This window comes from Ixodes scapularis, unplaced genomic scaffold, assembly GCF_016920785.2.
Source record: "Ixodes scapularis isolate PalLabHiFi unplaced genomic scaffold, ASM1692078v2 PGA_scaffold0__279_contigs__length_252992795, whole genome shotgun sequence".
Lineage (NCBI taxonomy): Eukaryota > Metazoa > Arthropoda > Arachnida > Ixodida > Ixodidae > Ixodes > Ixodes scapularis.
Window position 1 is genome coordinate 43,531,086 of NW_024609835.1, and position 18,470 is coordinate 43,549,555.

Below are 18,470 nucleotides of genomic sequence, written 5' to 3' on the forward strand. Positions count from 1 at the left end.
CGTCAACAGGACAAAATGTGTAATGAGTGCGAGAGTTTACGAAAAAAATACCCTCGAACCCCGCCGCTTGGGAACAAGCGTCTTGGAAAATGGCGATCGAAATTGAGTCGGCAGAGTACGTACACAAAAAGTTTTGTTGTTTTTAGCGGGTGCGCTCATGGTTTTAGGAGGTTCTGCCGGTTTATCGTTCGATTACAGATTCCGGGATCAATTTATGCCCATTTTGTTGGATTACTTCTATTTATTGAACAATTAGAGTTAACCTACCTTGCGCTCCGAATGTTACTCAGTCGACGGCGTTTTACCGTCTCATAAAATTTCTTAAGTAAACAGGGGTGCAACAGTTACTAAAAATCATGGGCCTTCTTAGCGTGACGCTTTAAACTGAGTAAATTAAGCGTATATCAATTAATTTACCCGTTTATTCCGAAACAGTCCTCCGCCTGCGAAGACTCGTGTTTTCTTGCGAATTGAAACGCCTGCTGATGTTTACTCTTTATTTTGTGCTATAGTGTCGTTCGTCTGATACAACAGTACCTAAAAGAAAGCAACCTGAGCCGCACACTCCAAGTTCTGCAGGTAAGGAGGAGCTCCAGTACAGAAATTTCGTAACTCTGGAGCCCTACAACCCAATCTCTATCTTTTTTCCAGGAAGAAACGTCGATTTCTTTGAACACCGTCGACAGCGTGGACAGCTTTGTGCAAGACATTCACAGCGGTCACTGGGATACAGTCCTCAAAGTTGTCCAGTCGCTGAAACTTCCAGACAAGAAATTGATCGACCTCTATGAACAGGTATCCTATTTTTAGTCCAAGTGATGCTAGAAAAACTGTGTTCATTCGTTTTTCTGGGTGAGTAGGTGACAGGCCGTGGTACTACATATTTAATACATGGTACGTAGTATTGCCATAATTGAAGTTTATTTGTGTACAGTCATTTCATTTTGCTATAATATGTATTGTTTTTTGCTTTTAATGGTGGTCTCTTTAGGAAACGCTTTAAAGTGACCACTGAGGTGCAAGTTATCTCAATGCTGTGATACCTTTGTGAATCACATTGCATGAAATGAAGTAGAACTGGTTTTACCCATTATGTTTGAAGATAGAAGGTTTTAATGAAACCAGATTTTTTTGTGCATGTTTCAGATTGAAATGCACACCACATGATAGGTTCAAAATCAGAAGCTGTATTATCTGGCAAAGGTGCCAAAAAAGCCACAGCCAGTAAAACAGTATTGAGCAAATATAAACAGCGCAATGTGTTGCATTCCCATTATGATAGCTAGAGGCTCAAAAATGTTTCTTCTGAAAACATTGAAGGGCGAATTTGCTCATGGAGGGGCCTAAACGATACAGATCACTCGAACATGACCTTGGCGCATCTGTCTATTTCACTCAAACGAAGTATTGACAAGCGCCCCATTTTACCACTTGAGTTTGTGCCCCGGATGAGTGTACCCCCACCATGCTACCAGTAGTTTCAGTGGTCAGTTGCAGTGGAAAAAGCAGGCGATAGGCTTTCTGTTATGCTTTGTACATAACTGAATGGTGCCCTGGTTGTACAAACACTTGTAAAGAGTGAGCGTTTTGAACAAGGGCTCCTCTAAGCTCTAATGATACTTATAAGCATTCCCTTATTGCCATTATTGACATTAAGGTAAACAGAGTATAGGCATATATTTGGTATTTTTACAGAAGGTCCCTCTACTGCTGAGGCATGAGTTGCTTCCTTTTTTTGAGACTCAGTTCTGTCATGTGAACATTCATACAATTAATTTGTCCTTTAAGCTCAGAATAATGTTCTTGTATGTCCTGTCTCAGTCACCTTCGAGCGTGATTGTTTTGTTTCTGCTTGGGAAAAAGTCAGTTGTTATCCCCACAAACTGTAACTGGGCTGGCAGTCTGCTACTGAAAATGTCCAAAGTCTGTCTGGGCTTCATCCCAGACAGAGGTGAAAGAGAGAATAGAACTGCAGTTTAGGGTGACCATACTTCTCAATGTAGAAAACGGGACATCCCAGCGGGCCCCGGGGGGGGGGGGGGGGGGGGGGGGTGTTTGTTAAAAGATTGAGATTGGGAGAAAAAATTTAATGAAATAATTGCCCTCATTTCAAAACGTTACCATATTGCACTAAGCCCTAGGGTCTAGGGAACAGTCACACTGCCTCGCGTCCTTCGTTGGTGTGGGCGTATTTTGCCAACGGCTGAAGCTTCCTAAGTAAGCAGAACTTTATCCCGCAAGACTCGGTTGTAAAAGTCTGCGGAATTATATAGAAAAAATAAACTGAAGAATCATGTCTCGAAAACGGGACATGATTCTTTATTGGGACAAAAAGACGGGACGGCAAAAGTGAACCTCAAAAACGGGACTGTCCCGGCCAAAACGGGATGTCTGGTCACCCTACTGCAGTTGCATGGCTGCTGCACCGTGCAAGGCTAAAAATCGAAATGAGAAAAGTGAAGATCAAAAATATGGTTTTGTTGTTAGAGTTTCTACTCTAGCAAAACTTGTGCAGTGGTGACATTTGCAGACACTCGGTGAATTTTACCCCCCAAAGATCCAAATTTGCCAAAATATGGTTTATTTCCTCTTGAAAAAAGCTATAACTAAACACTTTATATTCCAATTTGTAAAATAGAGCATGAAAATATCATGCTGTCTGTGTAGAACCCAATTTCTCAATGTTTCCAAATTGGCTTTAAATCTATGAAAAAGAAAGAATAGTCATTGCATTTTCAGCATACTAAATTCCAAGAATCACCAAGGGGGGTAACAGTTTCAAGAGGATTATATTGCACATGTGTAAAACATGCTTTTATTCACAGTGTATTTCGCCTCTTAGAGGTAGAGCTAATTCACCTTCATCGTTGCTTTGCAAAGTAAGAGCACAAACTCAAATGCTTCACGAGCTGCGCACGGTTGTTTTCAGGTGGTGCTGGAGCTCATCGAGCTGCGAGAGCTGGGTGCAGCTCGATCCCTGCTAAGACAGACAGACCCCATGATCAAGCTGAAACAGGAGGAGCCCGAGAGATACATCCATCTGGAGAACCTGCTGGCTCGCTCATACTTCGACCCCCAAGAGGTGCTGCAGTATTTATCACGTGTCTTCTTTCCCCCAATCGGCCACCCCACCTAACTATGTGCACAGATGACAGTTCCAAACCATCGTGACCAGAAACTTAAATGTAATCTGAATGGGACAAGTATCACCAGTGTCTTTAGAGTGGAGACTAGAGCCGTGGGCGGGCTGTTGGGCTTTGAAAGATGGGTTCTCCAACTGGGTTCCGGGAAACCGGGTTTATTTTGGGGGCACTTTAAGGGTTCTCCGAGCTCCCAAAGTTTCTTCACCCCTGGGTAAAGTGTTTCTTTTATTATTTTAACCACAATTTTTGCGCATCTGAGCCACCCATTAATGCATGCCTATAAGCCGAACACCTCCTAGTATCCATATTATTGTTTGCAAGGTTCATAGGCATTTCCACCACTTTACTGCAGCAATGCTGAGACCAGGATAGGTACAGATGGGCGTTCTTCGAGTCTGAAAAAGTCGGGTACACCCACTTCAAACTGTCGCTTCCAACGGCTCTATAATTTTATTCCAGTTTTTCTTTTCACTAGTGTCACAGCGGTACCGCATGCATTCACTGGGTGGCACTGGTGCTGAAGGCCGAGGCAAGCCAGTTCGATGAAGTGCCAGACTCCGAGTCGAGGCCGAACTCGGTCTTCGAATGTTGTCTTTTTCCACACTTATTGCACTAGGCCGATCTCACTGGCCAGTTTGGCTACGCCGTTGCCGCTGCAACGAATCGAGGGAACTCCAGCCTCTCTGCACAAGTGTCAACTCCGCCAGTGCTCAGAGCACGAGATGTGCCATTCACCTCTCGCAGACTAAAGTTACAACAGCGACGTTCGTACTTCGAATGCTTGGCAAGACCGGTCTATTGGCGACGAGTGAAAACGCGTTTTCTATCTTTGTGCGTCTCCGTCCCTGCGCATCTCGTCCCTGTTTTGCACTTGCTCGGTCGCGTCGCCGGACGTCGTTTCGAGCCACCCCTTGAGACGGCTGGTGTGCCTTCGCGTCGCAGGCATACCCAGGTGGCAGCAGCAAGGAGCGGCGCCGCACGGCCATTGCCCAAGCCCTGTCCGGGGAGGTGAGCGTGGTACCCCCCTCGCGCCTGCTGGCCCTGCTGGGCCAGGCCCTTAAGTGGCAGCAGCACCAGGGGCTGCTGCCCCCCGGCAGCACCCTGGACCTGTTCCGGGGCAGGGCCGCCCTCAGGGAGCAGGAGGACGAGCGCTTCCCCACACAGCTCGCTCGCATCATCAAGCTGGGGCTCAAGGCCCACATCGAGTGCGCCCGCTTCTCCCCCGACGGCCAGTTCCTCGTCACAGGCTCCGTGGACGGCTTCCTCGAAGTCTGGAACTTTACCACGGGCAAGATACGCAGGGACCTCAAGTACCAGAGCCAGGTGAAGCTTGCATTCTTCCCCCTCGTTCCCCAAACTTGCAGGCTCGCTTCGACCTTGAGTTCTCTTGCGTTGCGATGAAACCTCCATCGTAAACTTCCTAATTAAGGTTATATGCAAGCTTAATTTATTTTGATGGAGGGCGGCAGAGTGGGACTATGGCCTTATTTGTGGCATCGTGCTTCTTAGGTCCGCTACGCCATGCCATTGATTAAGAGAAGGACTCCATCTAAGATGACTGTAGCTTCATTGCTGCAGTTAGTTTCAGCATCCTTTTTTTGCTTGCTATGTTGAATATCAAAGGGTATTGGTGCCTAGGCTGCTGTTTTCTAGAGTTTGATCAGGAACAATGCACCATTTTGGTCCCAGGTACAGTCGGCTCTCGTTAATTCAAAATCTCTTAATTCAAACTTTCGGATAATTCAAACTAACGTGCAGGTCCCATCCTATGCGTCTCTATGGGAAGAAAGTCCTGATAATTCAAACTTTGCTTTATTCAAACAAATTTTCGGCCCCCCTCGAGCTTGAATTAATGAGAGTCGACTGTATACAATTTGAATATTCCTTCTAGGAGGTTTGTAGCTCTTCTGCACTTCTGACTAGGGTTTCGTGTTCTTAGTATTGTGGGAACCATTGGGTTCCCTCTATCCCTATCCAGGCCTAGCTTCAAGCAGGCCGTGGGAGTCGTCGTCACCAATGGCGTCGGCCTCCCGGATACAAGGAACTACGAGGCCGAATTCCCCGAAGGGGCCGGCTCTCCCTTGCCCATTTGGGTGAACGCGCCTGCGGCACACCCTTGAGAGCTATAATGGACGCGACTGCTAGTGGCCTCCCCGGGCGCGTCCATTCTCCGAGGCTACATAAGCTGGCCCCGAAGGTGGGCCAGGGGCTCTCGTCGGCGGAGGCCCTGGCTCTACGGAGCTTGGTTTTTCTTTGTGGGCCTCCGACTTCCCGTGATTCTGTCTAATGCGGCAGCGCGGGAAACCGACCGGGTGATACTGGCAATTGAGCCAGCGCCCAGACTTTTAATTGTCTAATAGCGAAGCGTGCTGACATTGCAGTCAATAAACACGTCTTTATGCGGACCCAAGGAACTCTTTGTGTTTCTAAGTGGTAACCCCCCAAAAGGGCTAATCCCACATCTGGCGCCCCACGTTGGGTGCCAGATGTGGGATTAGCCCTTTTGGGGGATTACCACTTAGAAACACAAAGAGTTCCTTGGGTCCGCATAAAGACGTGTTTATTGACTGCAATGTCAGCACGCTTCGCTCTTAGACAATGAAAAGTCTGGGCACTGGCTCAATTGCCAGTATCACCCGGTCGGTTTCCCGCGCTGACGCATTAGACAGAATCACGGGAAGTCGGAGGCCCACAAAGAAAAACCAAGCTCCGTAGAGCCAGGGCCTCCGCCGACGAGAGCCCCTGGCCCACCTTCGGGGCCAGCTTATGTAGCCTCGGAGAATGGACGCGCCCGGGGAGGCCACTAGCAGTCGCGTCCATTATAGCTCTCAAGGGTGTGCCGAAGGCGCGTTCACCCAAATGGGCAAGGGAGAGCCGGCCCCTTCAGGGAATTCGGCCTCGTGGTTCCTTGTATCCGGGAGGCCGACGCCATTGGTGACGACGACTCCCACGGCCTGCTTGAAGCTAGGCCTGGATAGGGATAGAGGGAACCCAATGGTTCCCACAGTATATACCGATAAACCTTGTGAATTAAGCTCCAGGCTGTTTTTGTAAAAATCGAGAAGAACCAATCTTTATCTACAGACCGTGGGCGGCGGGGGTGCGCATGCATTGTAGACAGTTCCATATTGCTCTGGTGGAAGCGAAACTTGATAACGCAGTCATACTGAATCGGTGTGCTCTTACGAAGCACTATCCCTTTTGTCAGGGTGACATGGAATTGCCCAAGTGCAAGTAACGCCCCCACCATCCGCCACCTCGGCCGCTCGCTATAAGTGCGCCTTTCACATTGGTGGAGACTACTTCAGTAGAAGTCTATTTCAGTCATTGAAAGAAGTAATGCGTATTCTGTGTGGTCCTTTGTAGAACTCTGTGCAATGTTGAACATAGGAATGTGGAGTAGTGCCGACTCACTTTTTCTTCTTCGTGAATGTGGTGTTGCACAGTGTTGGATGATTTTACCCGTCACAGACAGCACTTTCCTACTGGGAACACCACAAGCAGACACGCATGTTATAATAGCACAAGGGGGGCTGCAGCAGGATTTGCCTGTCTAAGGGCAAAGTGAATGTTGTAACTTACTCGTGTTTGTAAGCAATGGTGGTACAGTTACAGGCCATGTTTCAAACCTTGAATGTTTTTACTCTGTTTATTAAAGAAAGTGGTTTTGGCAAAGTCTGTCATGGCATTTCGTGGGTACAGCGACACCAGTGCTAAACAGTCGCTAAACAGTTTAATTTTCCGACATTGTACTTTTTGGTTCCTTGTTCTTCCATATTGTTGCAGACAAATAAATACACTATCATCCTGCCTTCAATAAAGTGCAGAAAATGCTAAAGCTTTTTATTTCACAGCTAATGCCAGCAGGTGTATGAAAAGTATCAACATATTAAAGAAAGGGAAAAAAGAAATTTATTTGTACCTTTGAACTGTAACCTGCCTTTTGCAATAGTTTAAAATGCACAGAGAACTGACAGCCGGCACAACATTACAAATCTGCTGAGGGGGCTATATTTCTTGTTCAAAATTCATTATTGCAGCTACCTCCCACTTGAACATACTATATCACAATCACAAATCATATATTCGGGCTTAACAACGCAGTTCAGCCGTGCCTGCTGTACAGAGAAATGCGATCAGTGTACCAACTTCTTTAGTGAAAACAATCATTTATATGGAGGCGCGACTTATAGACCGGGAAATATGATGGTTGTGTGGTGCATGTGTCGACAGCTTACATTACAACCCTCCCGTGCTTGCTGTCAGACCCTAGCAAAGTATGTTCATCTTATAGCACAGCAGAGTGATATATGCAACCTGCTTTCTTTCCCAGGACAACTTCATGATGATGGATGACGCAGTCCTCTGCATCTGCTTCAGCAGGGATTCCGAAATGCTGGCCTCGGGGAGTCAGGATGGCAAAATAAAGGCAAGTCTCACCTCTGTTTCCAGGTGCGACAGTATATCTTCTTTAAGACTGACTTTGTGATAGGTTCTTCACTTTAAAATAAGTCCAGAAAAAAGCTTTTCTTTTTGAACCTTTCGGATTCTTCTTTTTTGTTGTCCATGGTAAGCACTTCCATGTAGGCAGCAAACTTTGCTTTCCCTATAAGACTAAGCTCTGATTGTATAATTTGTTATGAATTTAGTTGAGGAGAAATAATAGATTGTTTTTCAGATTCTGTATTTAATTGACTAGTACCGGGTTTAATTTTGTTAAACTTGCATATGCTAGTGTGCAGTAGAAGTAATTTGTTTTATAAATGCCTAGTCAGCGGGAAATGAGTCTGCCTTAAGGGGTGCCTGATGTCTCTGCCGTAGGTGAGAAAGTTAGCCAGTACAGTGCGACCGCTAGCTAGTGGTCCTTAATTAATGTGCCTTATGGAGTAGCGGTCAGCGATCGCATGCCGGTACAATCTCATCCAAATCAAAATAGCCAGGGCTTGAGACTGAACCCAGGACCTCTTGGTTCTACAGCGTGACCTTTCTCTCCATTTGTTCCAAGCTGCAGTGTGCCTACTGTGCAAAGTTTTGCTTTTTTTTTTTAGAGCATAGCTTTTAGGCGTTTGTTTCCGGGTTGAGCGGCGGCGCCGTCGGCATGATTGCGCATTGCATTATGAAACATTCTCCGTAATGATGTCACATGTGAGATGTGACATCACGAGGGTAAAATTTTCCCGCTATGTTTGGCGGAAATTTTTTACGCTAAGTTTAGCAAGAAATCTTTTCCGCTAAGTTTAGCGGGGAAATTTTCTTTCTAGATTTAGCGGTAAAATTTTTCTGCAAAATTCCTTGCCAAATATAGCGGGGAAATTTTACTCTCGTGCCTTCATGTGTGATGTCACGAAAGTAAAATGTTCCCACTAAATTTGGCAAGAAATGTTTACACTAAATTTAGCGAGAAATTTTTTCTCTAAATTTAGTGGGAAAATTTTACCTCGTGACATCACAGGTGACGTAAGTGAAGTCTAGCAGAAAAATATTTCCCCTACATTTAGCGGAAAAAATGATCTCACTAATTATTGTGAGAAAATTTCTGACCAAATTTAGCAAGAAATTTCGTGAAAACTTCTTGCTAAATAGGTGGGGAGCAGGAGGGGAGGAGGGCAGGGTATGGAGGGGGAGGAGGGGCATGGCCTCTCCTCCTCCTCCTCAAGAGCTGCACTCTAATTCGACATTACAGAAAATAGTAAACGTCTCGTTTTTTATTTACAGAAAATCCCACATTGCCGTGAGGCATTATTGCATAGAATAAATTACATAATTTTTTTTTTAGGAGCAGAAGTAATACAAAAGTGGACTATATATTTATGAAGATGGAATATAATATATATAAATATTTCAGTACTACAGATGTTCTGCAGTAGCATTAATTAAACCTATTTTGTATCTGTTTTTGTGTATTGCAATATAATTCTCAAATACTATTTGTGTGGCTGCATTGAAATACATGTTCAGATGTACCCTTAGTATCAGAATATGATCCGTGGCTGATGTATCTCTTTTCTAAGGTGTGGAAGATCCAGACCGGGCAGTGCCTACGGCGCTTTGAGCGTGCCCACTCCAAGGGAGTGACCTGCCTGTCATTCTCGAGGGACAGCAGCCAACTCCTCAGTGCCTCGTTTGACCAGACCATCAGGTGAGCAGCTCAGCAGTAGTGGGGCTTCTGCCTTGTTGAAAAGTGTGTAGCTGCCGTGCCTACTGCAAGCCTTTTAAAAAAAAAAAGGATCTTGGCACATCTGACGAGTTTTTTTTTTTTTTTTTTTTCTGAAAGAGCCAAATCCACGTGAAGCGAAACTGAGATGAACAGGAATGTGTGCTTATCGGACTAGCTTTGAGCCCTGTACCAAGGCCGCCTTTACATTGCTTTTTCTCGCTTAATATGACCAATTTCAAAGAAATGCCTTTTGTAAATAATGGACCCCCGATATACTCTGAATTTCAGCCAAAATTGGCTTAGTTTCGATTTTTGGATTTGGCTCTTTTAGAAAAGAAACTCCTCATTTGTTCTCTCATGAACAAGCTAGCTACCTTACTACATCTGTAGCATTGCGACAAGCCTGGGTTGGCTTGTTCCGACATGTTGACGGCAGTGTATGACATCCAAGTATTTTCAGATAATGTTTGTAGTAGGTTACCGTAAAGTTCTGCAAGAACGCCCACCCAAAATGAAAAGATAAATGGTGAAAAACATGGGGTGGGCTATCTTTAGGAATGTTACACCAAAAAATTGACCGCATCTCCACGTGGTGAATGATATTGATTGGGGCGAAGCTCTGGTGGTGCTTGTCTGCGTAGACGCTGAGCCGCAGTATGCCGAGCCTTTCGTTCGTTTTCATCCATGTCAGAAAGATAATGTGTGGTATGGAACGTGGTTATATACGCATTTGGGCATTTGACCATAGCACCCTCTCGTCTATAAACGTTGAACCAATGCATGCAAAGTTTAACGCGATTATATACGCATTTGACAGCAGTGCTCTCGACGTTGAGCGGTTACATGCAGCGTTTCATCCATGACATCCCCAGCTCTTAAGTTACTACCACATCTCAGAGCCCCCTACTCGTCCCGCAGTCGTGGCCGAGTGGTTAAAGCGATGGACAAGAAATTCATTGGGGTCTCCCTGCACAGGTTCGAATCCTGTCGACTGCACAAACATTTTTTTTTTTTTTTTCCTACACGAGCACGTGAGCTTACGCGCGCACGAGCACCAGCAAGATCGATGTGAGCATGGATGGTGGACGGACAAGGCTAGACGCCAAGGAGCTTCGCCCCTAAAATTGATCAAAAATTAATGATAAACTTTGGGATACCCGCTACAAACCATGTGACGCGGGAACTGATACTGCAATTAGCGGACGTGGCAAATTCTTGTTTCACAATGTGATAAACGTGCGAGAATTTGCTACAAACTCTTATGTCACGGGAAAGGACACCATAGGTTGCGGACGCAGCAGATTCAAGTTTCATGGTGCGCTAAACACGCGGGAACACGCTACAAACTTGTCTGTCATGGAAGCTGATATCGCGCGCGCAGATCGCAGACAAAAACACGGGAATCAGGTACAAGCTCGAATGTCACGGGAACAATTACCGCAGATCGTGGACGCAGCGGAATCTCATTTCACAATGCAATATACTCACGGAAACCCGCTGTGAACTCGCTTGTCAGATGTACCGATACTTCAGATCACGCTGTTGATGCGATTCTTGTTGCACATCGCTTGACATCCGACAGGAATGGGGGGGGGGGGGGTAATGTTTCAGAATTTGTATGTTACAGATATGTAGCCAGAAAAATGGAATGGGCGATCTCTCGGGGGAGGGCGTGCTTGCGGAATATTACGGTAGACGTTTTCATCAGAAATCAATATTACACGGATGTAAGCCTAGCTTGGTAGAACTGCTCATGCCATGCTGCCTCCCTTTTAATCTGAGACATTTTTTTATGTTACCATGTCAAGAATAGCATATCCTTGAAATCACTTCATAGAACAATGATTTCAGAGACACTGCTCTCTTACTGTTAGATGGCCCTTAAACTGCTTAGGCACTTTTACCCAAAAATCCTTATTTTTTTTTTTTTTTTTTTTTTTAAGTTTATTCTCAAAGCAAGGGAGGTTTCCAGGGAAAACATTTTGGATCAATGGTGACCCGATGTCTCACATAATTTTCGTAAGATCAGAGATTGTGGGTAAATAAGGAAGTTTCTAAAGAATGATACCTACAGTAAGACCTCCTTATAACAAAATGGGATATAACAAACTAATGGATATAACGAAGCAATCATAATTCCCCTTGCTTGCCAATAGTGGGAAGAAATGGACATTGGCTATAACAAACTAATGGTTATAACGAAATAATTGCGACCACTCCTTCAACTTTGTTATAACGAGGTTTTACTGTAGTAGACAATTCATGATATGACTCTATCGGGTATGTTTCTTATTGGGGTTTTTATTCAGTTCACATGATGTGTATGTTCTAATTTTCAAAAGACACATTTACAGATTTCTGAATATGTTGCAGAAAGCTTCAGTTGTTGTGTGCCAATGAAAAACAGCTGCAATGACCGTGCCAAGCAGCTAATCACGTTTTAGCATAAGCTTTTGGAGGAGACTGTTCACTCTGATCTCACTGTCGTCGTGGCGGCTGCACAACCACTGATCAGAGCTTAGACTGTAGGTTTGAACAACTACATGTTTTGTACAAAGGGAGCTGCCAAAGACTTCCATGAATGTGATGAGTGGGTATGGCTGCAGGATCCATGGGCTCAAGTCCGGGAAGCTCCTCAAGGAGTTCCGCGGCCACACGTCGTTTGTGAACGACGTCATCTTCACGCCCGAGAGCAACCACCTGCTGAGCGCCAGCTCGGACGGCACCGTCAAGCTGTGGAGCGTCAAGAGCACCGAGTGCTTGAGCACCTTCAAGTCCCTCGGGGCTGCAGGGGGCAGCGGCATCGGCACGGACATCACGGTAAACTCCATCCACGCCTTGCCCAAGAACCCGGAGCACTTTGTCGTCTGCAATCGGTCCAACACTGTCTCCATCATGAACATGCAGGGCCAGGTAAGCATAAGCCACGGGCCTTCCTTCGAGGTGGCATTGATGAGATTACGGATGGAAAGCACACGAGACAAGCGAAGATGAGCGCACCTTTTGCTTGTTGCAAATTTGTTCTCTTCCTTTGTATTACACAAGTGCATGCATGTAAGCCTTGCATTCATGCAAAGAAGCAAATGCAAAGCAGCGAATGGAAGCGGCATTGCATTTTCTCTCCCTTTTCTGTTATTGGCTCTTTTTAACGTGCGTTTTAAATTGAGACCTTGTTGTCAGTGCAGTCTAACAAATTCCTTTTCTAGTATTTTCGATGAGGCATTGAAAGGCTGCCACGCTACAGCTTTCGATATTCACCTTCATCACCTGCTTATTGGCCAGAATAGTACATTACCAGACAAAATGAAACTAAGCATCATCATCAGATTTCCTTGTGGATATCTGTGTCAAAAGCAAGTATAAACAACCAAGGAACTCTAACACACGCATCTTTCTCGCTTGTCACCACAGAGCAGTGGGACCGAGCCGTGTAAATAGTGGTTCACATTAAAGTTGTTTTTGTTCATGGCTTACAGTCACTATAGTAAAGTAGTAAGCTGGGCGAGTTGGTAAACGTCCCTTCTGTCATGAATCGTGCTTCATCTTTCCTTTCTTCACTTAATATACCAGCGTTGTGAGTACACCAATTGTGCATTTTATGCCTGCTTGGCACTCACAGTGCAGTCTTTTTTTTACTATTTAGCTCTATGATCAGCAATACAAATGTGCTTTCTGACAAATTTATTGCAATACAGTAGAACCAGCTTACTCGCAATATCCGTTTAGGGGACAAATCGTTTGTTACTGTTCTAGTATTTTTACTTTGCCAGCATGTATGTTTACTTGCTGTTTTATGCAGGAGCAAAATTTCTTTAGTTGCCAGTCAGCCCTGTGTTTGTGTGCTCCTTCTTCCAGTCCTCTGTTGTTTTTTCTCAAATATATTTTTTAACTTTAGTTATGCTAAACCAACTAGCCAAAGTCCATGCCTTGTTGCAAACCATAGATTTTATTTCCAGCAAAACAAAGTTGCAGTGAGCTGTGGTAATTCTAGTTCGAAGTACTGACACAGTAAACACCAATGGTAATAGAAAAATTATGTTTGTTATTAACCTCACTGCAGAGCTCTATTATATGAGCCACTTCAGAGGTTAAGTGCTCAATGATTTTCTTGTTTGTTTTCGCAACAGATGCAGCTGTTCACAGGATTGACTTGCAGATTTACACGCTTGCAACACTTATAGATCAAACTTTGGCCTGCTTCGCTCGTTCAGAAAAAGGGTGCAAAGCGAGGCAATCATTTGGGGCTAACGTTCAGAAAGAGCCATAATGCAAAATAACAACCACCTTTGTAGCGATTTCATATAGCTTTGGGACGACTAATGTTAGAACTTGCACACCCAGAGTCAGTTCTGGGTGATGTACCGACACGCATCTAACCGAGCCCGTTGCTTTGGTGCAGATTGTGCGCAGCTTCTCAAGTGGGAAACGAGAAGGAGGGGACTTTGTCTGCTGTACCCTGTCACCGAGGGGAGAGTGGATCTACTGCGTGGGGGAAGATTTCGTCCTCTACTGCTTCTCGACAGTGTCTGGGACACTGGACAGGACACTAACGGTGAGAAGCATAGCCTCTCCTTGTCCATCAGGGCAGTCTGCAATTTATATAGAACAAAAACTCAAATTTAGTTGTGCTATTAGATTCTTCCGTTTAAATCCGCACACCATAACACCTCTACTGCAGTAGCAAATTGTTAATAATAGCCCAGTTATCTTTGTTTTATCGCAGTGTCTAGCGTTTTGCCGACGGAACCTGAAATAAAAATTAAAAGTTACGTCCGGCGTAACTTAACGTCAAGGTTTTGAGTTACGTCCGACGTAACTTTACGTCAAGGTTTTGAGTTACGTCCGACGTAACCCAATATGAAGATTGAAGTTACGTCCGAGGGAACTCCAAACAAAAAATTAAAAGTTACGTCCCACGGAACTTGAAATAAAGATTAAATTTACTTTGGATGTAACTTTACCCTAAGGTTTCGAGTTACGTCCTACGGAAATAAGTTATGGCCTGTGTAACCTACGGAACCTTATTGAATGATACGCTTTGTGGCCGAAACACGACGTAAACCTAAAGATATATATAATTCTGCATTACGTCCGATGCAGCATTGACAAGTTGGTCAAAATCGCTGCTCCATTTGTACCTCCAGGTTTGTTGAGGGGGTTGGAGTGTGGTCCTTGCATGTAGAGGCTGTGTAGGCCAGGTGGGTTCGATACCCGTTACATACACTTTTCTTTTCTCTCGTTTTTTCCTCTCTCTTCTGCAGTTTTTTTCTCCTTTAAGTGTTTTTTTTTTTTTTTTTCGATTTTTTTAAAATATAAAGCTACTTCTTCCTAGCCGCAACACGCAAAAGAAAAGAAAAACATTAACAAAATGGAAACTGCAGCGCACGTGCTGCGACTCTGAGACTGCTGCGGGTGACTTGTCTCTTAGCTGTAGATGGTTGTAGATGAGAAAGTTAGCCAGTGCAGTACAACCGCTAACCAGTTAAGTCTTTAGCCAGCACCACGTAGTAGTAATTACACGAACGTGTGCCGGTACCACGACCTATGCCGGTACGAAACTCATCCAGGTCGAAACGGGCTGCGGGAGCGGGTAACTTTATTTTTTATTTCAAGGTCCGTCGGACGTAACTTTAATTTTTACATGGGGTTCCGTCGGACGTAACTCAAAACCTTAGGGTAAAGTTACGTCGGACGTAACTTTAATCTTTATTTCGAGTTCCGTCGGACGTAAATTTAATTTACACATTGGGTTACGTCGGACGTAACTTTAATTTTTATTTCGGGTTCCATCGGACATAACGCTAGGCGCTGCGTTGTTTTATTTTACAAACTAAGCAAAAGGCAGTAAAAGCTCTGTCAGGGTACTGGGCCAGTGTTACCTTAAGACGGTTTTACGGTAATTCCTTCGAAAGAGATTTTTTTCTCTTGCATTGAGAATAATGTGTGCCATCTTTGTTGCCAGTATCATGGGCAGCTTATCTTAACAAAAAATGAGTAATATTAATGTTTCTAGGAAGCTGTGGCAGCCACAGCCATAACTGACCTCCTCTTTTGGGACTTTGTTCTGGTCACCTCACTTCATGACCGTGCAAGAGGTTATTGCCTTTCTTGACACCATAGTGTTCACAATACAGGATTTGTGCAGGTTCATCACCAGTTTCAGTAGCTCGACATCTCACTAAAAAACAAACAACATATCTGCTTCTTTTTATTTTCAGAGTTGTAGATTTGAAGTTTTCTTGTCTCCAATCTTAGCATTTTCTAATGAACCGGTTTCATTTGAGCTTTGGCTTGGGGCACTTGTAATGGAGTTTAATATGCCACAGGAAATGCATTGACACCATAGGTTTTGGCTCTTTCATGCACTTTGGAAACCAATATCTGTCACTCAAAAGGGTGGACTAGAGCTACTGAAAGTTTGTAGAGTACCACATTCCATAGTATCTGTTTGAAGTGGAGATGCGAGAAGATAGAGCTTCCCTATTGGGTGATGTCAGCCTCTTTGATGTCGGGAGAAGAAAAAAAAAAAGTATGTAAAACGTGTATGCGTGATGACTCCGAGTCACCAGTGAATTACTCCTGATCAGAAAGAGATAGTCATGTCAATTTTTACTAGGGCTTGTTGTATTGGGTAGCCCATAATCTGGCACTCTAAAACATAATTCTGGCAAGTTTGCCCGCTGGCAAACACGCCCTGTCCAGGCTCGATTGCACGGTGCCAGCATATTGTAGCCATCGACTTCAGCACCATGATACAGTTCCAAAACAATGTTTGAGAGTTTTGGTACCCATGGAACATTCAATGGCTCTAGGATAGACATTTTGTGCATATCTTGCATGCTTCCACTACCATGGCCATCAACATACAGGGCATTTGTTTTTAGGCTTTACAGAGTATAGCTTTAAAAAAGCCGCGAAAGCTATATACTACTGCAGCCTGCACAGGCGAATTATATGGCCTGGGGGACATAATATAGGGGGACGAACGTCACAATAACTAAAATTGGTTGATCAGCTTCCTTAATTAGTGAAGATAAACATTGTTTACCACTAAATGAGTAAATTTTAGAAAGTTTTCGGGGGTGTAAAAAGCGTGGTGGTGCTCTAAAGTTACCACTCGTGCATTGGGCACAATGCTGGTGGTGCGAAAACATGCCCAAGCGGTTTTTCCATCTCTTTATCATCCGCATTTAACACCACCGGCATTGCACCCATTGGAAGAGTGGTAACTTTAGTGCATTACTGTGCCTTCCCTGCACTCAGTCTTTCTAAACTTCGCTTATTTAGTGGTTTTCTGACACTCGGCAAGTTTCTAATATTGCAATTTATGGAAGAGACTAGCAAATGACAAGGCAGATATTACATTTTCATGCATAAATGCTACCTGTGCTGCAATAGAGACAATGCCCCCAATCCAGCGCAAATGTACCATTTATTTCGATAGGCCCTCGCACAAACTTTTATGTTCATTACAATTGGCAGTTTTCTCCTCGCCTCCTCTTGAGCAGCCGCTCTGCAAAAGTGGAGGGCTTTGTGGGAGCTGCTTTGCTTAACCTGCGACACACTAAAGGGATGTTGGTCTGTGCCAACAAGAGGAGCAGCAATATTTCTAGTGTGAACAGTACACCACCAGTATGGTGCCCGATGCGTTTACCGTCTTGTCCCACCCATAAGTCAAAAGTGGTCCTGAAATGGCACAGAAGCTGGTGTGTCACGTTGTCGGGTGTTGCAATCCTGGCAGGTGCTACAAGTCCCCAGCAAAAAGTATGAGTGAATGCGAGTGTTGCTGTTGTAGCACACCAGTTTTAGACGTGTTGCAGGCATCATACAACTAGTATTTATATTTTGATGGGAGGAACCGGGCATTCTTAAAGCCTTAACAAATTAACTTCTAAGCTGTTTGCTGCCTCTTCTACAGGTTCACGAGAAGGACGTCATTGGCATCAGTCACCACCCTCACCAGAACCTGATTGCCACCTACAGTGAAGATGGCCTGGTGAAGTTGTGGAAGCCATGAACCAAATCTGTAAATAAACTGCATATTGTGGTCATCACAACCAAATCTCCCGTACCCTATGCAATGTGATAGTAGGGACTTTCATAGACTATTGAGTCCCATATATGAAGCCATGTTTTACAACAAATTTTTATTTGCACATTTTCTAGTATCCACACTGCAGTGCGCAAGGCTAGGCAGAAAGGTTGGGACCTTTATGCAGGTGCTCCTGCTAGCCCGCCTCTGAGTGGATGCATTTATAATTGAAGTTACCATCCAATAAAAATTAAGTGCCAAAATAATCTGCCCAATCTAGCGGGCGACGCGCAGCGCAGTCAATGCCGCCGTGTGCACACAGCCAACACTGAGCATTACATCCAAAACTGGAAGAATTGTTGTTTGTTTCTTACTTTCCAAGGCACGGATGGCGAGGGAGGGTCACGCCGTTTGCCGCTTTCATTGATAACATAGCCAACGTCTCCGTACCATGTCATGTCCAGTAGTTGACGACGAGGACCAATGTTTATTTGTAGTTTTGACATGGTAATCGCCCGCAATCCAAGAATTCTCGGAATAGAATAGGACATGCAGACATAAGTATGGAGGAGGCAGTGCAGATTGTACCTGTCGATACTACTGCATTTCGACACTTAATTGTTTATTGGATGGTAACTTCAATTATAAATTCATCCACTCGGCGGCGGGCTAGCAGGAGCACCTGCATAAAGGTCCCAACCTTTCTGCCTAGCTTTGTGCACTGCAGTGTGGATACTAGAAAATGTGCATATAAAAATTTATATTATTATGAAATAAGGTACAAAGAGTCAAGCATATACCCAGAACCAGTCAGATTTAGAGGTTTAAACCTTCAAATTTGATTTTATGACTGCTGAGCAGAAGTGCTATGTGTAACCACTTGTCATGCACCTGGTTCTGGGCATTTTGCTCTTCACTGTTTTTGCACCTTTTTTTATAACTGAATCCCAGCAGAGGGCCGAAGATAAATTTCAATTATCGGGTATCTTTTGAGGTGCAACCAGAATCTCAATTACACGGCGTCTTCTCCACAATAAGCCTCCGTCAGATTGCAGGCACCTTGGCCGGGATTCAAACTCGCCACCCAGGGGTCCGTAGGCCAGCCCCTTGCCTCACAGCCACCGAGGCAGCTTTCTGC

The 18,470-nt window shown here is 44.6% G+C and overlaps 1 protein-coding gene across 2 annotated transcripts; it reads left to right on the forward strand.

Annotated features, from left to right (window-relative positions):
* Window positions 1–17,362, forward strand: LOC8042782 (WD40 repeat-containing protein SMU1). 2 transcript variants are annotated; one of them, XM_029968414.2, is made up of 10 exons: window positions 1–149; window positions 513–579; window positions 652–795; window positions 2,930–3,082; window positions 4,086–4,466; window positions 7,477–7,572; window positions 9,155–9,282; window positions 11,907–12,213; window positions 13,700–13,852; window positions 17,219–17,362. In XM_029968414.2, exons 1-10 carry the CDS (start codon window positions 16–18, stop codon window positions 17,315–17,317), a joined length of 1,662 nt encoding a protein of 553 aa, XP_029824274.1. In that variant the 5' UTR covers window positions 1–15; the 3' UTR covers window positions 17,318–17,362. The 2 variants fall into 2 exon arrangements, with proteins under 2 accessions (XP_029824274.1, XP_029824275.1); XM_029968415.3 differs by having other exon boundaries at window positions 31–115.
* Window positions 17,363–18,470: the final 1,108 nt, after the last annotated feature.

Coding starts and splice junctions, on each gene's coding strand:
- LOC8042782 (XM_029968414.2), top strand. CDS start 16: ATGTGTAATGAGTGCGAGAGTTTACGAAAAAAATACCCTCGAACCCCG. Junction 580..651: donor GCACACTCCAAGTTCTGCAG/GTAAGGAGGAGC, acceptor TCTTTTTTCCAG/GAAGAAACGTCGATTTCTTT. Junction 12,214..13,699: donor TCATGAACATGCAGGGCCAG/GTAAGCATAAGC, acceptor GCTTTGGTGCAG/ATTGTGCGCAGCTTCTCAAG.